The following is a 25,599-nucleotide window of genomic DNA, read 5'->3' as shown; positions in this document are numbered from 1 at the left end:
GTGCCTTGAAGGTGGAGCTGCAGCTAGGCAGGGTGGTGAAGAGGTGTTTGGCATGCTTGTCTTCACTGCTCATTGCCTTGAATACATCATGTGATGGTGGTACAGGCCATTGGGAAGGCCACTTTTGGAGTACTGAGATCAATTCTGGCCTTCCTGCAATAAGAAAAATGTTTTTAAACGTGTCAGGGTTCAGGAAAGATTTACAATGATGTTGCCGGGACTGAAGGGATTGAGTTTAAGGAGCAGCTGAATAGGGTGGGACTATTTTCTGGAGCGGCAGAGGCTGAGGGGTGACCTTGGAGAGGTTTATAAAATCATGAGGGGCATGGATAGAGTGAATAGACAAAGTCATTTCCCCGGGTAGTGGAGTCCAAACTAGAGGGGCGTAGGTTTAAGGTGAGAGCGGAAAGATTTAAAAGGGACCTGAGGGGAAATATTTTCCGCACAGAGGGTGGTGCGTGTATGGAACGAGCTGCCAGAGGAAGTGGTGGAGGCTGGTACAGTTACAGCATTTAAAAGGAGTCTGGTTGTGTATATGAATAGAAAGGGTTCAGAGGGATATGGACCAAATGCTGGCAAATGGGACTAGATGAGATTAGGATATCTGTTCAGTGTAGATGAGTTGGACTGAATGATTCATTTCAGTGCGGTATAAATCTGTAACTTCGTATATCACCCATTTGTCAGGGAACTAATTGCAAGCATTGCCCAGCAGGGGCACTGCAATAATCACAAATAGATAGAAATAAGTGCATTTGAACCCCCCCGTCCCCCTTCCGACACAAACCCCCCCGTCCCCCTTCCGACACAAACCCCACTCACCCCCCTCCGACCAGAACCCCCCCGTCCCCCTTCCGACACAAACCCCCCCGTCCCCCTTCCGACACAAACCCCCCTCACCCCTTCCAACCCGAACACCCTTCGCCCCCTTCCGACACAAACCCCCCTCAGCCCCCTCCGACACAAACCCCCCTCACCCCTTCCAACCCGAACACCCTTCGCCCCCTTCCGACACAAACCCCCCTCAGCCCCCTCCGACCAGAACCCCCCCTCACCCGCTTCCGACACAAACCCCCCTCACCCCCCTCCGACACAAACCCCCCTCACCCCCCTCCGACCAGAACCCCCCTCACCCCCTCCGACCAGAACCCCCCTCACCCCCCTCCGACCAGAACCCCCCTCACCCCCCTCCGACCAGAACCCCCCCTCACCCCCCTCCGACCAGAACCCCTTTCGCCCCCTTTCGCCACACTGCCAGGATTGACACTTGCCCCTCCAACACCCAGTGGCCCCCGTGATCTGATATCTCCACCACCCTCCCAATGCCCAGTGGGACCCAGTTTCTCTCAACTGCCTCGATTTACACAAAACCCCATCACTTATCTGGCATCCTACACACCCGGAGCCCGAACTGCCTGGTATCTGATCCCTACGAAGGCAAACCGTAGCCTCGTGGTATTATTGCAGGACTCTGATCCAGAGGCCCAGGGTTTATTCTGGGGACTCAGGTTTGAATCCCACCACAGCAGATGGTAGATTGTGAATTCAGTAAAGAATCTGGTATTACAAGCCTAATGATGACCATGATGCCATTGTCGATTGTTGGGGAAAGTCCATCTGGTTCACTAATGTCGTTTCAGGAATGAAACATCCTTCCCTTGACCTGGCATACATGTAACTCCAGACCCACAGCAATGTGGTAAACTGCCTTCTGGGTGATTACGGGTGGCCAATAAATGCCGCCCAGCCAGTGATACCTACATCCCATGAATGAATAAAAGAAACACACCTCTCACCCGATCTTCCTGGCACCCAGCACTGCTTCATAAATACTTACCCACTGGAACTTCATTTCGAGACTTGATAATGGTTACCCTCCCCTCAGTGAGGAGGTAAAGAGCTGGGGCTCGGGGTTGATGGGGTGTGGTGATGATGGAAGAGTGAGGGGGTGGATGCAGACCTCCACCTGTCTTTGTTATCTCAGAGTCCCCAGTCACCACTCAGGGCCAGACCAGCCTTTACTTTGGGGCTTCTCTCTGACCCAACAGCAGACCATATCCAGTCCCTGATACAGTCTCACGTTGCTGCACGCACACTTTAAAAATAACAAGGTCAGAAGTCACAGGATATCAGACTATAGTCCAATGGGTTTATTTGAAATCACAAATTTTTGGAGCACTGCTGGACAAAGGGACATTGCTCAGAAAGGTTGTCATTTCAAATAAACCTGTTGGACTATAACTTGGTGTCATGTGACTTCTGACCTTATCCACCCCAGTTCCACACCGGCACCTCCATATCATTTAAAAATAAACACCCAGCTCCTGGGTTGGAAATAAATTACACACAAATCCATACATGTTGTCTTAAATCTAATTGATATTTTCATGGTCAGAGCCATAGAGTCATATAACACAGAAACAGGCCCTTCAGTCCAACCAGTCCATGCCAAACATAATCCCACATTCAACTAGTCCCACCTGCCTGCTCCTGACCCATATCCCTCCAAACCTTTCCTCTTCATGGTCTTATCCAAATGTCTTTTAAATGTTGTAATTGTACCCATGTTCACCACTTCCTCAGGAAGTTCATTCTGCGCGTGAACCACCCTCCCTGTAAAAATGTGCCTCTTACATCTTTATTAACTCTCTATCCTCTTGCCTTAAAAATGTGCTGCCTCGTCTTGAAATTCAAAGAATTTCAATCTACCTGCCAAGTATGAAGTAACACATGAACTGCAACACCATCCTATTTATATAAATGCCTGTCACACCAGTTGTCAAATAGCCTGTTAATTACAGCTGTAGTTATATAAAGTAATTTAATGCATCATTTTTATAACTATCATTCTTTATGCACTGGTCATAAACAGTAAGTGAGGCAGGTACTATTTTTATGACCTGTACAGTTTCTATCATTGTTTGGGTCTGGCCATAAATTATACACTGGTTCATGACTTATGTGCACAAGCGCAGGGATTGAGTGTTGGAAATTTGTCAACTTTACTTTTCCCGCCCTTAAAAATTAAAATTCAGGCTTATGCAAAACTCAAACATTAAGAACAGAAATGTAGAGTTGTTTGAATTAAGTTTAGGAACAGATTGCTGCCAAGTCTCAGTTTGGTCACTGGAGACAGTGTGTGGCTCCTCTGATAATGGGATAGGGAAACTGGTTAAAAAGGGAACAAGTGGCCACGTGGGCCACCTGGATACATTTTATTGGTATCCAAAGTATGGTGGACCATTTGGCCCATTGAGCTGCTGTGCTCACTAATATGCACATGGCTGATCTTTACACAGAGGTTGCGTGTCAGAGAGAGGTCGGTATCAAAATATTAAAATATCCAAAATGTCACCTGAGTTTTGATGTATTAACGTAGCATTTTTGTTTAAACATGGTGAACAATATTACATATGGCCACCTCTCCTGATGATGTAAATTCTCCCTGTATTTATCACTTTTCACTGTAGCCTATTACAAGACACTATCAGACTTTCACTTTCCTGTCTGCTCTTGACTTCCCTTGATCTATTGAACAACCAAATATCTGTCCATACAAACCTTCAACTAAAGTCAGCAATGGAGCTTTCGCAACCACCTGTGATTGTGAATCTTTTGGAATTCTTTATGTTATGACAGAAGAAATTTCTCCTTGCCTTTGGTTCTAAACAGACCAATAAGCCCTTCTCCTGAGACTGGTCCCCAGCACACCCTCATTTGGGGATTTCTTAGCTGGTGAAATGATCTCTCGGTGCCAGCGCTATCGTGTGGGATGAGGATGGTCAGTCTGGAAGCTGGACTCCAAAAGACCTGCCTGTTGCCATACTCCAGTCATGCTGTACATGGGACCTAGCTCAGCCTTCAGTGTAAAAGATTCCTACTGTACAGAGCTGGATGCAACTTCAACTCAATGATCTCCTCTCCAATATTCAAGTACAAACAGATTACCTATGCACACAGTTGTTGAGGAACCTAAACAGCCTTAAAGCCAGTGCTGGAGGCTGTTTCACATTTGGCCCAGAACCCCATCTGAACCCAATTCTGCAGCTCATGGCATTAACTGGTATTTAGAATCTGTTCAATCTGTTCAGAGAGTAGCAGGTTGTGTGAAACTCCTGTATATGCAGTGTCAGGCTGTAAAATAATCTTTGTGTATCGTTTACACATCTCAAAATATAGATTTCCTCAACTCACATTCCTGTGATCCAGGGCTGCTTGATATAAACATATTCATTTTTAATTTAGTCATCAGATGTGGGAGTCACTGACAGACTAGCATTTATTGCCCGTCCCTAGTTGCCCTTGAGAAGGTGGTAGTGAGCTGCCTTCTTCATCCAGTGCAGTCTGTAGTTACAATGATACAGAGAACATCTCTACTACTGGAGATTTGGACAAATCCCCCAAAAGAAAACAAAATGGTGAAAATGTGGAACAGACCCATCATTTCTGGAAGCTAATGGCTGATTAACATTTTGAAACTGAAACAGAAATTGCTGGAAAAGTTCTGCAAATCTGGCAGCATCTGTGGAGAGAAATCTGTGTTAACGTGTTGAGTTCAGTGACCCTTCCACGGAACATTTTGAGTTTGATTCAGAGATGGTAGCTAGGGTAGAAGGTGGTGTGTTGAAGTGGCAGGCAAACAGAAGTCCAGGTCTTTCTTGGTGGACAGAATGTGAATGTTCTGCAAAGTGATCACCCTGTCTACGCTTCATGTCCCTAATGTAGAGGAGGCCACATTGTGAGCAGCGAATACAGTAGATTAGATTGAGTGAAGTGTACTGCTTCACCTGGAAGGTATGTTTGGACGCTTGGATAGTGAGGAGGGAGGAGGTAAATGGTCAGGTGTTACACCTTCTGCAGTTGCAGGGGAAGGTGCCATGGAGATGTGGGGAGGTATTGATAGTGGAGGATGAGTGAACCAGAGTGTCCTGGAGGAACGATCCTGCGGAAGGCTGATAAGGAACGAGAGAGGAATGTGTGTCCGGTGGTGGCATCCTACTGGAGGTGGTGGAAGTGGCAGTTAATAATGCCTATTGCTGTTGTGGGAGGGAAGGCGGGGTGGTGAGGGTGAAGTGTGGGAGATAGGTTGGACCCAACAATAGTGCTGGGGAATCCTCAGGTGAAGAAGCAGGAAGACATTTTAGAGGCTCCCTTGCTGAATTTGGCATCATCAGAACAGACGCAACAGGAACCTATACTTGGGCTAACTGTGGGCATCGGTGAGTTAGTTGTGGGTCGTGGGGCGCCTACAATCTGCAGCTGCAGAGTCACATGTCAAACTTTAACAGCTCCCCCTTTTATCAAACTTCTCCAATTTAACATCTACATGAAAATAATATCATTTACATGAAAGCATTAAATAAACTATTCAAGGAAACCAAAAACCATGTTTTCATTGAGAGGGTAAGAAGCTTAGCATTTTCTGCTCTTGACAAATGACAATGTAAATGAAAGGCACTGTGATGTTCTAAACGACCCTGTGTGAGGGACACACCACGGTTATAAATAAATTCAAACTCCGGGTTCTGCAGTTCTTATTGTTCTTAATGAAGTAGAGATGGTAAATTATTCTGAATGTTCAATTGGAAGCTATTTTTAATCTCAAAAGTCAGTAACTGACAAAATTATCTTTATTCTGCACATCAAAATCTATAGATTATTTTCAAGTTAGTCAAAAATCCCTAAAGCCCAGTAATTCAGAATTGGGTCTGTTTTAATTTTGTTTCATTTTCTATAAATAGATAAACGCAATTCACAGGTTTTTATTAAGACGTATGCAGATGTATAATCCAGCGGAGACATTTGGCAATTAGTAAAATATTGGCTCAGATATGTCAATTTTTCATTTTGCAAATCCCAATTCATAGAATCATGCAGCACAGAACAGGACTTTCAGCTCATTGAATCTATACTGTCAAAGCTATACTAGCCCCATTTTCAAGCACTACTCCCATGGCCTTGGATGTTATGACATTTCAAGTATAATTGTTGTATTGAGACATTTATTTAAGAAGATTTTTATGGTACACAAAGGCTCTCAATCCCAAAAGCAAAGTTTGGAAAGATTTGCTTGATAGCAGGCCAAGCACCAATCAGCGAAGAGCTTGAGCTTCAGCAAGACTGAGAGGCTGAAGTCTCATTTCCAACAAAGATGCTGCACACCAGCACTGGCCTCAGCATCAGGAATGAACAGGGACCACTGCTGTAATCACTTTACGTAACATTACTCTGTCTCCTTTAGCACTTGTTGCATTTCCTCAGATTGAGAGAGTAACTGGCCCAGAACTGGATGCTATAATCAAAAAAGATAATATATTTTCTGGGAGGACAATTACAATCCCAGATTCTTGCCAAAGATAGATTTCGGTAAATACCGATTAACAAGAGAAGGACCTTGCTGTTAATCAGCAGCTACTTTTGATTTGGCTAGATTACATCCACTGCAGTTAAATTAACAAATGATTCAAAATTAAATCAAAGATTACGAACAGTTTGAGAATTCTTGAATGTAAACATTGAACATTTCTGAAGTATAATGGTGTACAATCTGTTTTGTTTTTATTTACTCTTTCTAAGTATAAGCTTTCTGCCTAGTCTATCATTCTTTGCATTTTCCCTTTAAAAGATGTGGTAAATATTGATTATGGGGTTAGAGGAACCACCCAGATATCGCATTGTGGTGCGTTTTGGTATTGAATTCAATAAATATGCAATACCTGGGCTATCACCAAATAAAATTCTTCGGCAAGTTATTGGATGATTTTGAACAGCTCTCAGGCTAGAGTATTCACCTTCAGTACCAGCCTCATCCAAACAATCTACACGTTTGGACCGAAACAGACTTGGAGCAATAGTCCAAGAGAACAAGGTGTAGGCCTGGGTGAACACAACAGGCCAAGCAGCATCAGAGGAGCAGGAAGGCTGACGTTTCGAACTTCCTTCCCCTCCCCCGTTTCTGATGAAGGGCCTAGGCCCGAAACATCAGCTTTCCTGCTCCTCTGATGCTGCTTGGCCTGCTGTGTCCATCCAGCTCTACACCTTGTTATCTCAGATTCTCCAGCATCTGCAGTTCCTACTATCTCTGGAGCAATAGCCTGTTACTCACTGCAGTTTTTATTTTCTATTGATTTGGAAAATATTGTTAAGATTTTGAATTTCAATCAAAGTAAAAGAAACAGCAGACTAGGAAACAAGCTTACAAAAAGAGTTGAATTATAGTTCTATGAACATCATTGGAAAATTAATCAGATCCATTGTAAAAATTAATTTCCCTTTTATGACAAATCCACTTTGGTTCCTGGCATAGACCCATTTCACCGCTTGCCAACCTTAAGAGTCCAGGGAAATGGGATTAAATCTTGATATGGGAACTTGAAGATGGGAAATAAATAGAAAACCCAATTATTAATTTGTCCTTAAGATGTTAAAATGTCCCCCAGCTGTTTGACTGGGCTATTCCGATATGATGGCAAAGTTTGAGATGCATTTGGGCAGAGAAAGGAACAGGCAGAGAATAGATAGAGGTAGACCATGTGCAAGCAAATGGAATTAGTTTAGAATAGCACCATGTTTGGTACAGACATGATGGGCTGAAGGGCCATTTCCTGTGCTGTACTGTTCTATATTCTGAGCAAACCAGGTACCAAATTGAAATCTGCTTGATAGATCATAGTTTGTTTTTTTTTATTTGACAAGATGGGCTTTCACAAAGACGTAAACATGCAATGCTGCAAACCTCACTAGGGGCTTTAGTGGTATTATGCTGGGCTGTTAATCCAGAAACCCAGATAAGCCTCTCAGGACCTGAGTTTGAACCCTGCCACAGCAAATGGTGTAATTTGAATTCAGTAAAACTCTGGAAATAAGAGTCTAATGATGACCATGAAACCATTGTCAATTGTCAGGAGAAAAACCCATCTGGTTCACTAAAGTTCTTATGGGAACTAAACTGCCATCCTTATCAGGTCAGGACGACATGTGACTCCAGACCCACAGCAATGTGGTTGATTCTTAACTGCCCCCTGGGCAATTAGGGATCGGAAATAAATGCTGGTAGAGCCAGTGATACTCTTGTCCTGTGAATGAATGAAAAAATGTATCATTTTGATAACAAAACAAGTTTGTTACAAAAAAAATCTAAAAAAGAATAAACTAAGCTGTTTAGATACAACACAATTTAAATATTTCAAAATACTTACAGGATTCCAACAATGTTTCTTTCAATTCCTAAACTCTCTTGATTTCTGAACCAAATATTTCCGGTCTGGAGTCTACAAATTAAAACTGTGGTGACCGACTTCCTAACTGTTCTTATTAATTCCTTACTTGATTAGAATCATTCTTATGTCTAACCCATGCCAGGTCTTCTCCAGAGTACCCCAAAAGCATTCTCAATCTATGGGATTTTGATCATTTTGAGCCAGAAAACAACAAGCTACTGAAATTCTGAGTTTGCCTTCTACAATCCTAAAAAGCCTCACTATATAAACAAATTCTCATTAGCATGCCAGGATAGCCACCATTCAGCTACTTTCTGACCCAAAAAAGGATAAAGAACTGGCCTCTCTCCAATTAGCAAGATAACAAAGTGTGGAGCTGGATGAACACAGCAGGCCAAGCAGCATCTCAGGAGCACAAAAGCTGACGTTTCGGGCCTAAACCCTTCATCAGAAAAGGGGGATGAGGAAAGGATTCTGAAATAAATAGGGGGCGAGGGGGAGGCGGATCAAAGATGGATAAAGGCGAAGATAGGTGGAGAGCAGACAGACAAGTTAAAGGGGCGGGGATGGAGCCTTAAGAGGTGAGTGTAGATGGGGAAGTAGGGAGGGGATAGGTCAGTCAGGGGAGGATGGACAGGTCAAGGGGGCGGGATGAGGTTAGTAGGTAGGAAACGGAGGTGCGATTTGAAGTGGGAAGAGGGGATAGGTGAGAGGAAGAACAGATTAGGGAGGTGGGGATAAGCTGGGCTGGTTTTGGGATGCAGTGGGGGGAGGGAAGATTTTGAAGCTTGTGAAATCCACATTGGTACCATTGGGCTGCAGGGTTCCCAAGCGGAATATGAGCTGCAGTTCCTGCAATCTTCGGGTGGCGTCATTGTGGCACTGCAGGAGGCCCAGGATGGACATGTCGGCTGTGGAATGGGAGGGGGAATTGAAATGGTTTGCAACTGGGAGGTGCAGTTGTTTACTGCGAACTGAGTGGAGGTGTTCTGCAAAGCGGTCCCCAAGCCTCCGCTTGGTTTCCCCAATGTAGAGGAGGCCACAACGGGTACAGCGGATGCAGTATACCACTCTGGCAGATGTGCAGGTGAACATCTGCTTAATATGGAAAGTCATCTTGGGGCCTGGGATGGGGGTGAGGGAGGAAGTGTGGGGGCAGGTGTAGCACTTCCTGCGGTTGCAGGGGAAAGTGCCGTGTGTGGTGGGGTTGGAGGGGAGTGTGGAGCGGACAAGGGAGACATGGAGAGAGTGGTCTCTCTGGAAGGCAGACAAGGGTGGGGAGGGAAAAATGTCTTTGGTGGTGGGGTCGGATTGTAGATGGCGGAAGTGTCAGAGGATGATGCATTGGATCCGGAGATTGGTGGGGTGGTATGTGAGGACGAGGGAGATTCTGTTTTCATTGTTCTTACGGGGTGTGGGTGTGAGGGATGTGTTGTGAGAAATGCGGGAGACACGGTTGAGGGTGTTCTCGACCACTGAGGCGGGGTGGGGGAGTAGTTGTGGTCCTTGAAGAACGAGGACATCTGGGATATACAGGAGTGGAATGCCTCATCCTGGGAGCAGGTACGGTGGAGGCGAAGGAACTGGGAATAGGGGATGGAATTTTTGCAGGAAGTTGGGTGGGAGGAGGTGTACTAACCTCATCCCGCCTCCTTGATTTGTCCATCCTCCCCAGAATGACCTATCTCCTCCCTACCTACACACACCTCTACTGTCTCCATCCCCGCCCCTTGAACTTGTCTGTCCCCTCTCCACCTATCTTCTCCTCTATCCATCTTTGATCTGCCTCCCCCTCTCTCCCTATTTATTTCACAACCCTCTCCACCCTCCCCCTTTTCTGATGAAGGGTCTACTCCCGAAACATCAGCTTTTATGCTTCTAAGATGCTGCTTGGCCTGCTGTGTTCATCCAGCTCCACACTTTGTTACCTTGGATTCTCCAGCATCTGCAGTTCCCAAAATCTCTCTCCAATTAGCTCCTACTTTAAAATGAGCTTGTTATCAGAATGTAGGGAGTTCTGGAAAGTCTGCACTTATTGTCCATTTCTGGCTGCTGTCAGAAGATAGTGATGGGCCTTTCTCTAGAACTAGAGTGATCCTTGAGCTGATGTGCTGTCAGTTACAAATTGACTGTGGAAATGTGGATTCAGCCAAGTGTAAGGCATAGAATACTTTGTGGCCTGTGGAATTGGATTTGGAGGTGAGATATAGGAGGGAAAATGGGCTGAAGAGGGTGAGATAGCCAACAGAAGGAGTCTCCATCGTTGTTGGTTGTTGCTGGCTTTGTCTCAACCTATTCTTGGGCTTGTTGTATTGCCAAAGAATATCTACAGAGCCAAGTGAAGACATGAAAATTTATTTACAAACATGACTAAAAGTAACAAGATCTAACAAGAATCTAAACAAGGGTGTACGGGGAAGAAGATCATGATCATATGACGCTGTATCACTTCCTGTGATGGTATATACTATATCTCCGCTACACATAATGCATTAAGCCCTTCATATTACAGTGACCATGAAGCTTGCTTCTGTACTGGCTCAATACAACAGCAACTCACCTAGTTTCATATCTCATTGACGGTGTCTTCTTTAGACACTCCTCTAATTCACTTTTGAATTAAATTCAATTAAATCTGCCTCCCCCCACACCCACAGACAGTACATCCCAGACCCTAACCTCTCGAGTGAACCTGCGCCCCCGACACTCTCAGACAGTACATCCCTCACTTGTCACTCTATAGAGAGGAATTTCCTTGTGATGTTGTGTTTCTTTTGCCAACCACTTTGATGCAGTGACATAGAACATAGAACATAGAACATTACAGCACAGTACAGGCCCTTCGGCCCTCGATGTTGTGCCGACCTGTCATACCGATCTCAAGCCCATCTAACCTACACTATTCTGTGTATGACCATATGCTTATCCAATGACGTCTTAAATGTACCTAAAGTTGACGAATCTACTGCCGTTGCAGGCAAAGCATTCCATTTTCTTACTATTCTCTGGTCCTTGATTCTTCAGACGAATGGAAACAGTTTCTCCCATTCTGCTCAGGCCAGGTGCTCCATTATTTTGAACTCCGAAAAATGAATAAATAAACAGGTGGATAAATACTGAAAGCAAAGATTCTGCTCTCCCTCTGCCCATGGAAAAATGAATATGTTTTGCCTGATACAGATTTTGTCTTTGTGTCTGATATTTGCTTTTCCTGTACAATAACACTTTCTGTTGCTCTGAAGCCAATGTTCTTTGTTTCTAGGTGTTTCCGCAACGGAATTCTGGACCGAGTCGAGTTGTTCACATCTGTAATCTTCCTGAAGGAAGCTGCACAGAGAATGATGTCATTAATCTTGGACTCCCGTTTGGCAAAGTCACCAACTACATCCTCATGAGGGCCACAAACCAGGTGTGAGCAGAGTTTCGCTAACTGTAACATGAATTTTTGTCATCCTGAATACACTGCTCCTCGAGCGGTGCTCCAAACTAAAGCCAGGCCTTTGTGATACTAAAGCTTTTCAAAAGGAACGTCAATAAAATTGCTCAGAATTTGCAGCCAGAAGCCGCCCATTTGGCCCAGCTGTTGTTTATGGGATTAACACTGCATTTGAGACTGTAACCAGCCTTTCTCATTGAACCCTGTCTCCATAAGCATCTACTCCTTTATTCCCAGATTGCTGCAGAATTAAGCCCACAGCTCGCATTTGCCCCGGTACCAGCTCCCGTTTCATGGGAGCCCTGTCACTTCGCCTCCCCCCCTCTTGTGCAGTAGTTACTTTCAGTTGGCTCACTATCATGGAGTGAGATACCTGCAGTGCTTTATTGACCGTAGCACCTTCGCTGCCCTTTCTCCATCAGGTACTCATCCACTTTTTCTCAAATCCATCGACATCCCTCAGTGACCTTTGCTGTTGCAAGTTTCTTATTCTCATCATTATGACTGTTTGTTTTACACTGGCCCATTTGTGAAAGCATCCACTCCACGCCTACCTTATCAAACCCTTTCACTAATTTAAAGACATCTACACAGTCACTTTTCAATCCTAGATAAAAGAACTCCAGCTTGTTCAGTCAGCTATTTGAAAACTTTAGAAAGCGAGGAAGCAGCTTTAAAGCTCCTATTTCTGGGCGCCATTGCTCCACTAGAATCCTGGCTGCATTGGGCCAAAGAGTGACAATGAGGAGAGCTGAGGTATCCCTCAGTGTCCAGCCCGATACCCAGCTACTGGCTCTGACTGGGCAGCAACTATCCGAGGGAAAAGCTTTCCTTTATCTTTTAGCTTGAAGTGTTCACAACAGAGTCCCTACTGAGTGGAAACAAGCCTTTTGGCCCAGCAAGTGTACACCGACCCTTGGAGCATCCCTGTATAGCCCACCTAAGCTACACATCCCTGAACACAACGGGCAATTTTGCATGGCCAATCCACCTAGCCTGCACATCTTTGGACAGTGGGAGGAAACCGGAGCACCCGGAGGAAACCCACACAGACACAGGGAGACTGTGCAAACTCCACACAGACAGGCGCCCGAGGGTGGAATCGAACCCGGGTCCCTGGCGCTGTGAGGCTGCAGTGCTAGCCACTGAGCCACCCTTCAGTTTCCTTTTAACCCAGATGGAATTTGATCATGAACTTCCAAACACATTAAATTTACACTTTATTTTAATGACATTGCCGGAGTGTCCTGTGGCCTGGGCTGGTATGCCATCTGTCCCTGTGTGCCATAAGACCATAAGACATAAGAGTGGAAGTAAGGCCATTCAACCCATCGAGTCCACTCCGCCATTTAAATCATGGGTGATGGGCATTTCAACTCCACTTCCCTGCACTCTCCCCATAGCCCTTGATTCCTTGTGAGATCAAGAATTTGTCGATCTCTGCCTTGAAGGCATCCAACGTCCCGGCCTCCACTGCATTCCGTGGCAATGAATTCCACAAGCCCACCACTCTCTGGCTGAAGAAATGTCATCTCATTTCAGTTTTAAATTTACCCCCTCTAATTTTAAGGCTGTGCCCACGGGTCTTAGTCTCCCCACCTAACGGAAACAACTTCCCAGCGTCCACCCCTTCTAAGCCATACATTATCTTGTAAGTTTCTATTAGATCTCCCGTCAACCATCTAAACTCTAATGAGTACAATTCCAGGATCCTTAGCCATTCATCATACATTAAACCTACCATTCCAGGGATCATCCGTGTGAATTCTCTGCTGGACATGCACCAGGGCTAGTATGTCCTTCCTGAGATGTGGGGCCCAAAATTGGACACAGTATTCTAAATGGGACCTAACTAGAGTTTTATAAAGCCTCAGAAGCACATCACTGCTTTTATATTCCAACCTTTTTGAGATAAACGACAACATTACATTCGCTTTCTTAATTATAGACTCTACCTGCAAGTTAACCTTCAGAGAATCCTGGACCAACACTCCCAGATCCCTTTGCACTTCTGATTTGTGAATTTTCTCACCGTTTAGAAAATAGTCCATGCCTGTATTCTTTTTTCCAAAGTGCAATACCTCACATTTACTCACATTGAATTTCATCAGCCATTTCCTGGACCACTCTCCTAAACTGTCTAAATCTTTCTGCAGTTTCCCCACCTCCTCAGTACGACCTGCTTGTCCACCTATCTTTGTATCATCGGCAAACTTCGCCAGAATGCCCCCAGTCCCTTCATCCAGATCATTAATATATAAGGTAAACAGCTGTGGCCCCAACACTGAACCCTGCGGGACACCACTCGTCACTGGTTCCCATTCTGAAAAAGAGTCTTTTATCCCAACTCTCTGCCTTCTGTCAGACAGTCAATCCTCAGTCCAAACCAGTAGCTCACCTCGAACACCATGGGCCCTCACCTTGCTCAGCAGCCTCCCCTGAGGCACTGTATCAAAGGCCTTTTGGAAGTCTAGATAGATAACATCTACTGGGTTTCCCTAGTCTAACATACTTGTTACCTCTTCAAAGAATTCTAACAGGTTTGTCAGGCACAACCTCCCCTTACTAAAACCATGCTGACTTGTTCTAATATGACCCTGCACTTCCAGGAATTTAGAAATCTCATCCTTGACAATGGATTCTAGAATTTCACCAACTTCACTCTGCCAGGCTTCACTCTAGCAGCTCTCCCTTGTGGCCTGGTTGAAGCTGAGAGTTGGGGTGGTGGGTGGTATTTACACATCAGTGTACAGCAATACAGAACAGCAGCTCCAATGGTTCTTGGCTGATCCCGTTTCATTGATTTCCAGGCCTTTTTGGAGATGGCATATCATGAGGCAGCACAGGCGATGGTGCAGTTCTACCAACAGAAACCTCCAGCTATCAATGAGCAGCAGTTGCTTGTCCGTATGTCCAAACAGTACAAGGAACTCAAGTTGAAGGTAAGTTTACATTGAAACACGCGATCAGACCATTAAAGAGCAAATTAACCTTAGCAGTGGCGTAAGGCAGATGACATCAATCAAACCAAGACCCAGTGCAGCTGAGTCTGGATTTAACAGAAGATGTTAAAGGAATGTAGAACAGGCTGAAGGCAGATGGCGAATTCAGGTGTGTGAACATCTGAGAGAAGGCTCCCACATTTCAGGTGGAAAGGATCCGGTAGCTGAGGGCTCCTGCCGATCTTTTTGGATTTTCAGTGCAAATGAGAAGGAACAAGAACAAACTTGCTCAGGAACATGCTCCAACAATTCTCCATCTACACAGGGAGGCAATAGCCTAGTGGTATTATTGTTGGACTGTTAATCTAGAGACCCAGATTGATAATAAAATTCTGGGAACCTGGGTTCGAATCCCACCATGGCGGATGGTAGAATTTGCATTCAATAAATACCTGGAATTAAGAGTCTAATGAAGACCATGATTCCATTGCTGATTGTTGGGGAAAAACCCACCTGGTTCACTAAAGTCCTTTAGGGAAGGAAACTGCCATCCTTACCTAGTCTGGCTCCCATGTGACTCCAGACCCACAGCAATGTGGTTGATTCTTAACTGCCGTCTGGGCAATTAGTGATGGGCAATAAATTCCGCCTGAATAAAGAAAACAGAACTCGTCAGGGCCATACCCAGCTATGCACCCACCTCCACTTTCTGCTTGCAAGGACTGCCAGTGGTCAATGTGCCAGCAAATATTGCCCCAACGGGCAATGTGCCAGTGGATAATGCCCCAATGGGTAATGTGCCGGTGGATAAAGCCCCAATGGGTAATGTGCCAGTGGATAATCCCCAATGGTCAATGTGCCGGTGGATAAAGCCCCAATGGGTAATGTGCCAGTGGATAATGCCCCAATGGGCAATGCACCAATGAATACTGCCCCAATGGGTAATGTGCCAGTGGATAATGCCCCAATGGGCAATGCACCAATGAATACTGCCCCAATGGGTAATGTGCCAGTGGATAATGCCCCAATGGGCAATGCACCAATGAATACTGCCCCAATGGGTAATGTGCCAGTGGATAATGCCCCAATGGGCAATGCACCAATGAATACTGCCCCAATGGTCAATGTGCCATTGGATAATGCCCCAATGGGTAATGTGCCAGTGGATAATCCCCAATGGTCAATGTGCCGGTGGATAAAGCCCCAATGGGTAATGTGCCAGTGGATAATCCCCAATGGTCAATGTGCCGGTGGATAAAGCCCCAATGGGTAATGTGCCAGTGGATAATGCCCCAATGGGCAATGCACCAATGAATACTGCCCCAATGGGTAATGTGCCAGTGGATAATCCAGAATGGTCAATGTGCCAGTGGACAGTATGCCAGAGGACAATATGTTTGTGGATAATCCCAAATGGTCATTGTGCCAGTGGTCAATGCAACATTGAATAATCCTGAATGGGCAATATGCCAGTGGACAATGTGTCAATGGTCAATATGCCCGTGGATAATCCCCGAATGTGCAATGTGCCAGTGGTCAACGTTCCAGTGGTCAATGTGCTAGTGGACAATGTGCCAGTGGGTAATCCTAATGGTCAATGTGCCAGTGGACAATGTGCCAATGGATAATCCCCATTGGGCAATGAGTCATTGGTCAATGTGCCAGTGGATAATCCCCATTAGGCAATGTGCCTGTGGATAATCCCCATTGGTCAATGTGCCAGTGGGTAATCCTAATGGTCAATGTGCCAGTGGACAATGTGCCAGTGGACAATGTGCCAGTGGGTAATCCTAATGGTCAATGTGCCAGTGGACAATGTGCCAGTGGACAATGTGCCAGTGGGTAATCCCCAGTGGACAATATGCCAGTGGACAATCCTCATTGGGCAATATGCCAGTGGATAATCCCCAGTGGACAATGTGCCAGTGGACAATCCTCATTGGGCAATATGCCTGTGGATAATCCCCATTGGACAATGTGCCAGTGGATAATCCCCAGTGGGCAATATGCCAGTGGATAATCCCCATTGGGCAATGTACCAGTACAGTTTAGAAGCAGATGCAAACCAAATGAATAAATGTTGCAGCATATTTCCCCCACTTCAGAAATTGGCTGCGAGGTAACATTTGTTTGATTCAGCCTTCCTGTGTATCCCTGATAATGGGGGCAGTGAGAGAGGATTTATTTTTCACATGTTGGGGGTTGTACACATGCCTACATAATACATTATACAGTGTGGCTCCAGTGTGAAAGCTCAATGGGAGTCTATGGCAAAGCTGCAGGATCACCCCCCAGCACCCATCAATCTTTAAATGACCTAAAACCCAGAGGATGGGCTGGTGTCTGGGGAGTCTCCTGCCCTGTCCCTTTTGAGATGTCAGCATGGACAGGATGGGGATAGTGGCCTCCTTCTGTGCTGTATCATTTCTGTGGTTTGATGTGCCCCTCTAAATCAGCAGAGGTAGACAAACGAAATGTAAAGGGATGTGAGGAGGGGACTGGGTATACTAGGAGTTTAGGGAGATTGCTCCTAATAGTGCCTCTGGATTAGGTGTCAGACAGATCATTCTCCATCGGTCTGGATGCTACATGTTGTTTCTCCGTTGCTCCAAATCAGTTTTTCAGAAGTGGAACTCACTGCCTTCTGGGGTGGGGGAGTAGCCCTGTCACTGCCACCTGTTTAATATTAAATACAACTACAGCTCTATCACTCACCTTTGGGAGTCCCTGCTTGGGTCATGTTCTGCATTTGGATCTAATCGGGAATGGAGAGAAATCTGCCAGGCCTCATTCAGAGCTCACTCTACTGCTCTCTTTATAACCTCGACCTCTTAAACAAGCAGCAGAACGAATATTTTCCAACATGATTTGCCCAGCGACAGTGCCTCCCTTCCTATTCACACTCGAACTTCACAATGACCAGAATAAATAGAGGCATCCTGTTGACTTCCCTTAGTTGTATAGTTACACAAAGTAATTACTTTAATAATTCAGCTACAAACAGAATGGTTAAGTTGTATAACAGACAGGGTAACTGAATGATAATTACTATGCTATAGTGTTTCTCCCTGTGACAGATCACATTTAAAGTTTTAGCTTATGAATCAGTGTTTGGACAGAGCTCCTCTGTCAAAAACATTGGAGTAAATATTTTGATGTGACATTACATCCCGGGACACTGGGAAATGGAAACCAAGAGTAGGCATTGGGTCTTTCAGGTTTGTACCCGCCATTCAAGTAAATCATGGTCGATCTGCATTGTAACCTCTCAGGTTGTCTTTGCTTTCAGAATGCTCAATACCCTTACTTCATATAAGTCTATCAATCTCAGCTCTGAAATCTTCAACAGATGTGCCCTAAACAGCTTTATTAGCTGCACTGCTTGGTGCTTACCTCCACATGCTACATGGCAGACACAGAACTAAACCTTTTCTTTGTTTCTAAAGTAACTCATTAACATTGGTAATAAAATGTGAGGCTGGATGAACACAGCAGGCCAAGCAGCATCTCAGGAGCATTTACATTGGTGTTTTGTATTGGGATGATCAGTTGAGGCCTCTACTGTCTACCATTAACTGTTTACACTACAATGTAATGGAGTCTGTAAGAGATAGTTATGTCTATGGAAAAGGTAATTTAAAATCAAAATGTAATCGATAAGTTATCCCAAATTTTCCAGTATGGATTTTATTTTATTTTTGAACTGCACGGACTGTCCTAATGATTGTGTGGATTAATTAGGAATCATTTTGATTCATGCATTGTAACACCGTGGCACTGTCCAAAGCTGTTTAACCAGAGGATAACTGTTGGTGAGAAACAGTCCAGACATCAGCACGAAAACAGGCACTTTGGTCCAACTCATCTGCACTGACCAGGCATCCAATCTGATTTAGTCCCATTTGCCAGCATTTGGCCTATGTCCCTCCAAACCCCCCTCTCTCGCTCTCTTTCTCTCTCTCTCTCGCTTAGAGTCCCTGATGCCATTTCACCCTCCCGCTCGGGTTCGGGAAGATCAGGTTTAACTTTGTGTGCAGTCTTCTTCCCATTAGCAATTCTGCTGGAGCTATTGCTGTAGCAAAAGGGATGGTCCTATAATCAAATAGGAACCAAGACAGTTTTACGTTGTCTGAAGATTTAAACCTGCCTTCAAAGTTTAGACTACTCTTTCCACCAGACCATTGGATGATGGATAGTACGGAGCTGACCTTACGTGTCAAATGCCATTCAACTTTGGGAAATACTCAACTTCGCTTCTGGTAAATGATGGCCCTTTGTCTGTGACCAACACCTCCCAGGGTCCATGTATTGCAAACGCTGTGGGCTATTTTCCATCATTGTCCCCATGTTTGATGAATGAACTCTTACGCACATCCAACCACTTTGAGTGGGAGTCCACAATGACTAGGAACATGGACCACATGAAAGGATCTGCACAGCCAACATGTAACCACACCCGGGGTTTAACTGGCCATTCCCATAAATGTGGGAGAAGCTACTGGTGGCAACTTTTGTCCTTGTTGGTACCCTCGGCACAGCCCTGCCAATGTAGTTATGTCAATGTCCAACCATAGAATCCGTACAGTGTGGAATCAGGCCATTCAACCCATCAAGTCCACACCAACCCTCTGAAGCGCATCTCACCCTAGACACTATGGATTTAGCATGGTCAATCCACCTAGCCTGCACATCTTTGGACTTTGGGAGGAAACTGGAGCAGCATGCAGGAAACCCACGCGGACACGGGGAGAATGTGCAAACACCATACAGACAGTCACCCGAGAGTGGAACTGAACCCGAGTCCCTGGCACAGTGAGGCAGCAGTGATAACCACTGAGCCACTGTGCCACCCTGGCCACGAGACACAACTTCTGACCAACATCTTCATTTTGGAAACCTTGGGTGATGGTTATCCGTGCGTACCCGCATGGGCCCAAGCTATGCCCGGATATATGGATACGTAGGCTATGTGGAACAGTCCCTCTTCCGCAGTTACACTGGCCCTATCCCCCATCTCATCCTCCGTTACATCAATGACTGTATCGGCGCTGCCTCATGCTCCGATGAAGAGCTCGAACAGTTCGTCCACTTCACCAACACCTTCCACCCCAACCTCAAGTTCACATGGACCCATCTCTAATACCTCTCTCTCCATCCTGGACCTCTCTGTCTTCATCTCTGGTAACGACCTGGAAACTGATATCTATTTCAAGCTCACTGATTCCCACAGCTACTTAGAATATACCTCCTCCCACCCACTTTCCTGCAAGGATGCAATCCCCTATTCCCAATTCCTTTGCCTCCGCCGCATCTGCTTCCAAGATGAGGCGTCCACCCAGATGTCCTCATTTTACAAGGACTGCAATTTCACCCACCTGCAGTTGTTGAAAATGCCCTTGACCGCGTCTCTTGTGTTTCCCGCACCTCAACCCTCACACCCCCTCCCCGCAATTATAACCAAAACAGAATACCCCGCATCCTCACATACCACCCTACCAACCTCCAGATCCAATGCAACATCCTCCAACACTTCTGCCATCTACAATCCAACCCCACCAACAAAGACATTTTTCCTCCTCAGCCTTATCTGCCTTCCGGAGGGACCACCATCTCCATGACTCCCTCGTCCGCTCCATACTCCCCTCCAGCCCCACCACACCCGGACACTTTTCCCTGCAACCGCAGGAAATGCTACACTTGCCCCCACACCTCCTCCCAGTCCCCAAGATGACTTTCCATATTAAGCAGATGTTCACCTGCACATCTGCCAATGTGATATACTGCATCAGCTGTACCCGGTGTGGCTTCCTCTACATTGGGGAAACCAAGCGGAGGCTTGGGGACTGCTTTGCGGAAACCTATGCTTGGTTTGCGACAAACGACAGCACCTCCCAGTCCAACGTCGGCCTGCTCCAGTGTCACTACAATGCCACCCGAAGGTTGCAGGAACAGCAACTCATACTCCGCTTGGGAACCCTGCAGCCCAATGATATCGATGGGGACTTCACCAGCTTCAAAATCTCCCCTCCCCCGATTTCATCATCCCCACCTCCTTGACTTGTCCGTCCTCTCTCCACCTATCTGCTCCTCTCTCCACCTGCTAACATTTAAGCACCATGTCCAAGTTCCCTAAGTGCTCTTTGTTGGTCTTCCTGGTTATTTGCAAGTCATCCAGATCAATGGAACCTGGGGTAGACCTTGTAAAATGTTCTCCATCACCCGCTGGAAAAGAGAGCAGGCTGACAAAACGCCAAATGGCAGCGACACTCAGTGATACAAACCTTAACAGGTATTAACTGTAGCACACTTCTGGGAATCCTCATCGAACTGCAATTACAAGGGCACATGCCTCATTTTTAGCTTTGTGAGGGAGAGCCCTACTGCCATCTGTGCAAATAAACCCTCTGTGCGAGGGACTGGGTATTTATCCAGCTGTGAGGAGCAGTTCGCTGCTTGTTTAAAATCCCCACAAAGACAAACCGACCCACCAGGCTTCACAATCAGTACGACCAGCAATGTCCATTCCCCAAACTGGGCTAGTTTGATGATTCCTTCCCCTTCCAGCCTCCTGATTTCTGCCTCCACTTTTACCCATGAGGCAAATGGCACTGGTTGGACCATGGAATCATGGGATTACTTCCTGTTCAACAAGGAAGCGGGCCTTGGCCCTTACATAGTCCCCAGGCCCCTTAGATAGTCCCCAGGCCCCTTAGATAATCCCCAGGCCCGTCAGATAGTCCCCAGACCCCTCAGATAGTCCCCTGGCCCCTTAGATAATCCCCAGGCCCCTCAGATAGTCCCCAGGCCCCTTAGATAGTCCCTAGGCCCCTCAGATAGTCCCCAGACTCCTTAGATAGTCCCCAGGCCCCTTAGATAGTCCCCAGGCTTCTTACATAGTCCCTAGGCCCCTTAGAGAGTCCACAGGCTCCTTAGATAGTCCCCAGCCCCTTAGATAGTCCCCAGGCCCCTTAGATAATCCCCAGGCCCCTCAGATAGTCCCTAGGCCCCTCAGATAGTCCCTAGGCCCCTTACATAGTCCCTAGGCCCCTCAGATAGTTCCCAGGCCCCTCAGATAGTCCCTAGGCCTTTCTGAAAAACTAATTTGTGCTTCACTCAGGCAGCCATGTACTCATTGAAAAATGTTGAGCCAATCAAGGTGAATCTTTCTGAACCAGTTTCGCTCCATCAGGTTTGGGCCAGAACCTTTTACTACAGTCAGTGGAAAACTGAACCAGCTGCTTCTCATAAGAGACTGGAACTGAAATTGTCCCCTTAACCAGTAAAGGTTCCCCGGTACAGAGTCCCAGCCTAGCCAAGGTTGTATGCAAACCAACGGGCTGGAGTTCAGAGTGAATTTTGTTAACGCCTAGCTCTGCCCTCACTGATACAGTCGCACTGGTATCGACCTCCATTAGACCATTTAACCAGACATTTATTTTGATTGGTTCTGATTTGGATGTTGCTGAACAATTTAATTGTTCCAAACCAGCTGCAGGTGGGCTTTCCTGGGTGTGCACTGTCCTGGATACTAGCCGAGGAGTTCTCTTACTCAATTTGGGTGTAGCGTGACCCCTTTACCATCTCGAGCCCACACACAGGCAGCAATTACAATGGCCTGCTGGCCCGGATCCTGAAGAAAATTTTAACTGTTTGGCCGAGGCTTTGCTTTGTTTTGGGGTTTCGCTGTGGGCTGACCTGAGGTCCCTTTGTTCAGGATATGTCCGAGTGAAGCTGTGCAATTGGCTTCACTCACGTGGTGTTCCCCAGGATCAGTCTGATTGGTGAGGATGTTCACTTCCATCAAATGCCCTCTAACTCACCTGTTCCACATGCTGCTTTTTCCAATGATGAAGCTAGTTGCAGTACAGCTGGTCTTCGGCTAGTAGGTGTATTTGCTTGGTTACATCATTAATCCCACTTACCAAATGGTCTTTTAACATCTCAATTAGTGTTAAACCAAAATTACATGGAGTCGTAGAATCATGCAACAAACCCTTAGGTTCAACCAGGCCAAGCTGACCATCTTCGCAAACTAAACTCGTCCCACCCACCTGCACTCGGCACATATCGGTCCAAACATTCCTTATTCAGGTACTTATCCAAATGTTTTGAACATTGTAACCCTACCTGCATCCACCACTTTTTCTGGATGTTTGTTCCATGCACGAACCATTCTTTATGTAATAAAAATTGTGTCTCTTGTGTTTTTTGTTTATTTTTCCCCCATCTTAAAAGTATACCTCTGCCAATAGGGAATGGAACGCTTTGCCTGCAACGGTAGTAGATTCGCCATCTTTAGGTACATTTAAGTCGTCATTGGACAAGCATATGGACGGACATGGAATAGAGTAGGTTAGATGGGCTTGAGATTGGTATGACAGGTCGGCACAACATCGAGGGCCGAAGGGCCTGTACTGTGCTGTAATGTTCTATGTTCTATGTAAAAGTCCCAAAACGCTTTCCCCTGGTTTTGAAACTGCCAGTAAAACTGATGTGTCTCAGAATTAGACAAGGCATGAGCTCTTATTATCCTACGTCAACTCTTGAATGATTTAGTATCTGCTGCATCAGGAAATATCAGGCTCCTAAGAACAGAAAAAGCTGTAGGTCCACAAGCTGTCAGGAGAATTACTCATTGTTTTCCATCTGCCCAATGTCATTTACCTGGAAAAAAATACATTCTTTTCACAAACTGGGCCCAGTCTTTGACCAGGGCGAAATGAGTCAAGCTTCCCAAAAAATGGCACATTGCCAGAAATGTTTGACCCAACTCAAGGACGACTGTTGCTAGCAAATTTCTTCAGCAGCGTATTTCTTTCATTAGTCAGCCATGAAATAACTGCACAGAGGCCAGTACCCTGTCACCAAGTCATCCTTTATTTACAGGTGCATAGGACTTGACACTGATCCAGCTCCCTCGGAGCCAGCTGTCAAGGTGAACAGAACCTCTGACAGTCCTGTTTCTATCTGTCAGCCAGGGCTCCCTAATTGGACCAGGTTAACAGCCCCAATCAGCGAACTCATATTCTATGTGATGCCTGGCTGACCTCGTTACAAATACTACATTCTCCAAAACTGCATACTTGTTTGAGATAGGGATCATCACAGGAGACTCCTGCACAACCTGCCTCCCTTTCCTACCTTTCTTGGAGGTCACCTATCTCCCTTCCTGCACCTGCCATCCATCACACACCCCCAGTTCCTGTTAATTCCTCATTGCCTCTAAGTGCCTCTCCAACCAATCCATGTGATCCAATAGGATTCACAACCAAACACACTTCCTGCAGACATAGTCTCCAGAGACATTGAAAAACTCCCTGCTCTCCCACATCCGACAGGAAGAGCACATCACTCTCCTGAAAGCCATTTCTACCCTTTTCACAATCTGCAAACTCTGAAAATACCTAAAAACAAGCACAATACACTTTGGTCAGTCTTACTGCTGAAAATGTACTACTCTGGGATAACTTAATACCCATCTTTTATATTAAAATTCAAACAAGAGATTGATCCCAGTAAAACATTAAAAAAGACCTCACCCTACTCACTATTATATATTTACAAAAAAGAACAGAATAAGATTAATGTATTTGGTATGCCTTAAAATCAAACACTTAGTTGATCAGGCTCTGAATTCATTGCTGAGAAGTTTGTGATTTCACAGTCAGACTGCTGTGACAGTTGTTACAATCCTGTGCCTTTAAGAGATGCATTTTGTCCTGGTTTTTTTTTCCTGAAAAAGAGGTTGTAATAGACAGGCAGAGGGGTCTGCTCAATGCCAATAAAGTAATCAGCTTGTGAGGTCTTGAGATTTTTTTAAGGTTGGAATAATAGAAGCAGCCTGAATGGGTGGGTTGAAGCTCCCACAGAACCAGGATTTTTAGTTTTAGCTTTCAGCAGTTGCTGGGACCTTGAAGCTGGATATAGAAACTCTTGTTCCTCTCTCTGTTACAACTAAAAGCTGTGGTTCTATTCCTGCTGCTAGAATTGTACGTGAGACAATCTGTTTTACTGACTTTGTCTTTGCCAAGGGTGTGTTATTATATTGGAACAGTTAATTAGCAGTAGTTAATATATCTATTATTTCATTAAGCATTTTAAGAGAATTACAGTTAAGTCAATTCTTTTCTTTTGATATTTTCCATATTTTAACTGGAATGAAAAATACTGTTTTGCTTAAAGCCAAGTAATTTTACCAATTGAATTGCGGTTAGAATGTAACACCTTGCACTTCGATTCAAAATAAGGAAAAGTTAGGGCCAAGGCTATTTTCTTGATATATTTTGAGGGGATTTGGACTGGTTCATATCAAAGTGCACTGCTCGTTGATTTCTACAGCTGTTTTACTTATTGATTACCTGTTCTCCGTACAGCCTGCCCAGAGATGTCAGGTCATTCAGCCAGAACAGGTGGGGCTTGAAACCAGGCCTCCTGGTTCAGAATGACAAACACTATCACTGCACTAGCCTCTGTGCAATCATTTCTGCTTCATTCCACATTTTTATTTCTTTTTTGTTCACTTGTGGGACGTGGGTGTCACTGGCTAGGCCCAGCATTTTCTGCCTGTCCCTAGTTGCCCTCCCCTTGAGAAGGTGGGGGTGAGCTGCCTTCTTGAACCGTTTCAGTCCTCATGCTGTGGGTTGACCTACAATGCCGTGAGGAAAGTTAAACTAAATTGTGCTATCTGCAACAGGACTGGAGACCCTATCTCTAAGAACATTAGCCTGGGGTTCTCAGTTCCTCATCTGGTGACATATTCCCAATATGCCACCAACCCCCAACCCCCATCTTCTCATTCAGTGACCCCTGCATTAATATATCATCATCACAGCTGTTCTCCTGCTCCATGTAACTCCAGGCATTGCTGAAATTCGGTTCTGTACCGTCAGAGTGAATATGTCTCAGTATTATCGGCCATCATTGTACAAAACCAAAAAAGAAAATAATCACCAAATACAGAGTAGCTATCAGGGAAAAAATCGAGTTTAATTGATTAATAATA

The 25,599-nt window shown here is 45.5% G+C and overlaps 1 protein-coding gene across 2 annotated transcripts in view; it reads left to right on the top strand.

The window, feature by feature from the left end:
- Positions 1-25,599, top strand: part of rbm20 (RNA binding motif protein 20) — a 242,159-nt gene that overhangs the window by 179,778 nt on the left and 36,782 nt on the right. For both annotated transcript variants that reach the window (XM_059652899.1, XM_059652898.1), the window contains exons 6-7: positions 11,482-11,628; positions 14,466-14,597. In XM_059652899.1, coding sequence (XP_059508882.1) covers positions 11,482-11,628; positions 14,466-14,597 — 279 coding nt within the window. The remainder of the gene's footprint in view (positions 1-11,481; positions 11,629-14,465; positions 14,598-25,599) is intronic.

This window comes from Stegostoma tigrinum, chromosome 20 (genome assembly GCF_030684315.1).
Source record: "Stegostoma tigrinum isolate sSteTig4 chromosome 20, sSteTig4.hap1, whole genome shotgun sequence".
In the NCBI taxonomy this organism is placed as follows: Eukaryota; Metazoa; Chordata; class Chondrichthyes; order Orectolobiformes; family Stegostomatidae; genus Stegostoma; species Stegostoma tigrinum.
The sequence above is the reverse complement of the archived record's forward strand: the minus strand, read 5'-3'. Positions and strand labels throughout refer to the sequence as shown.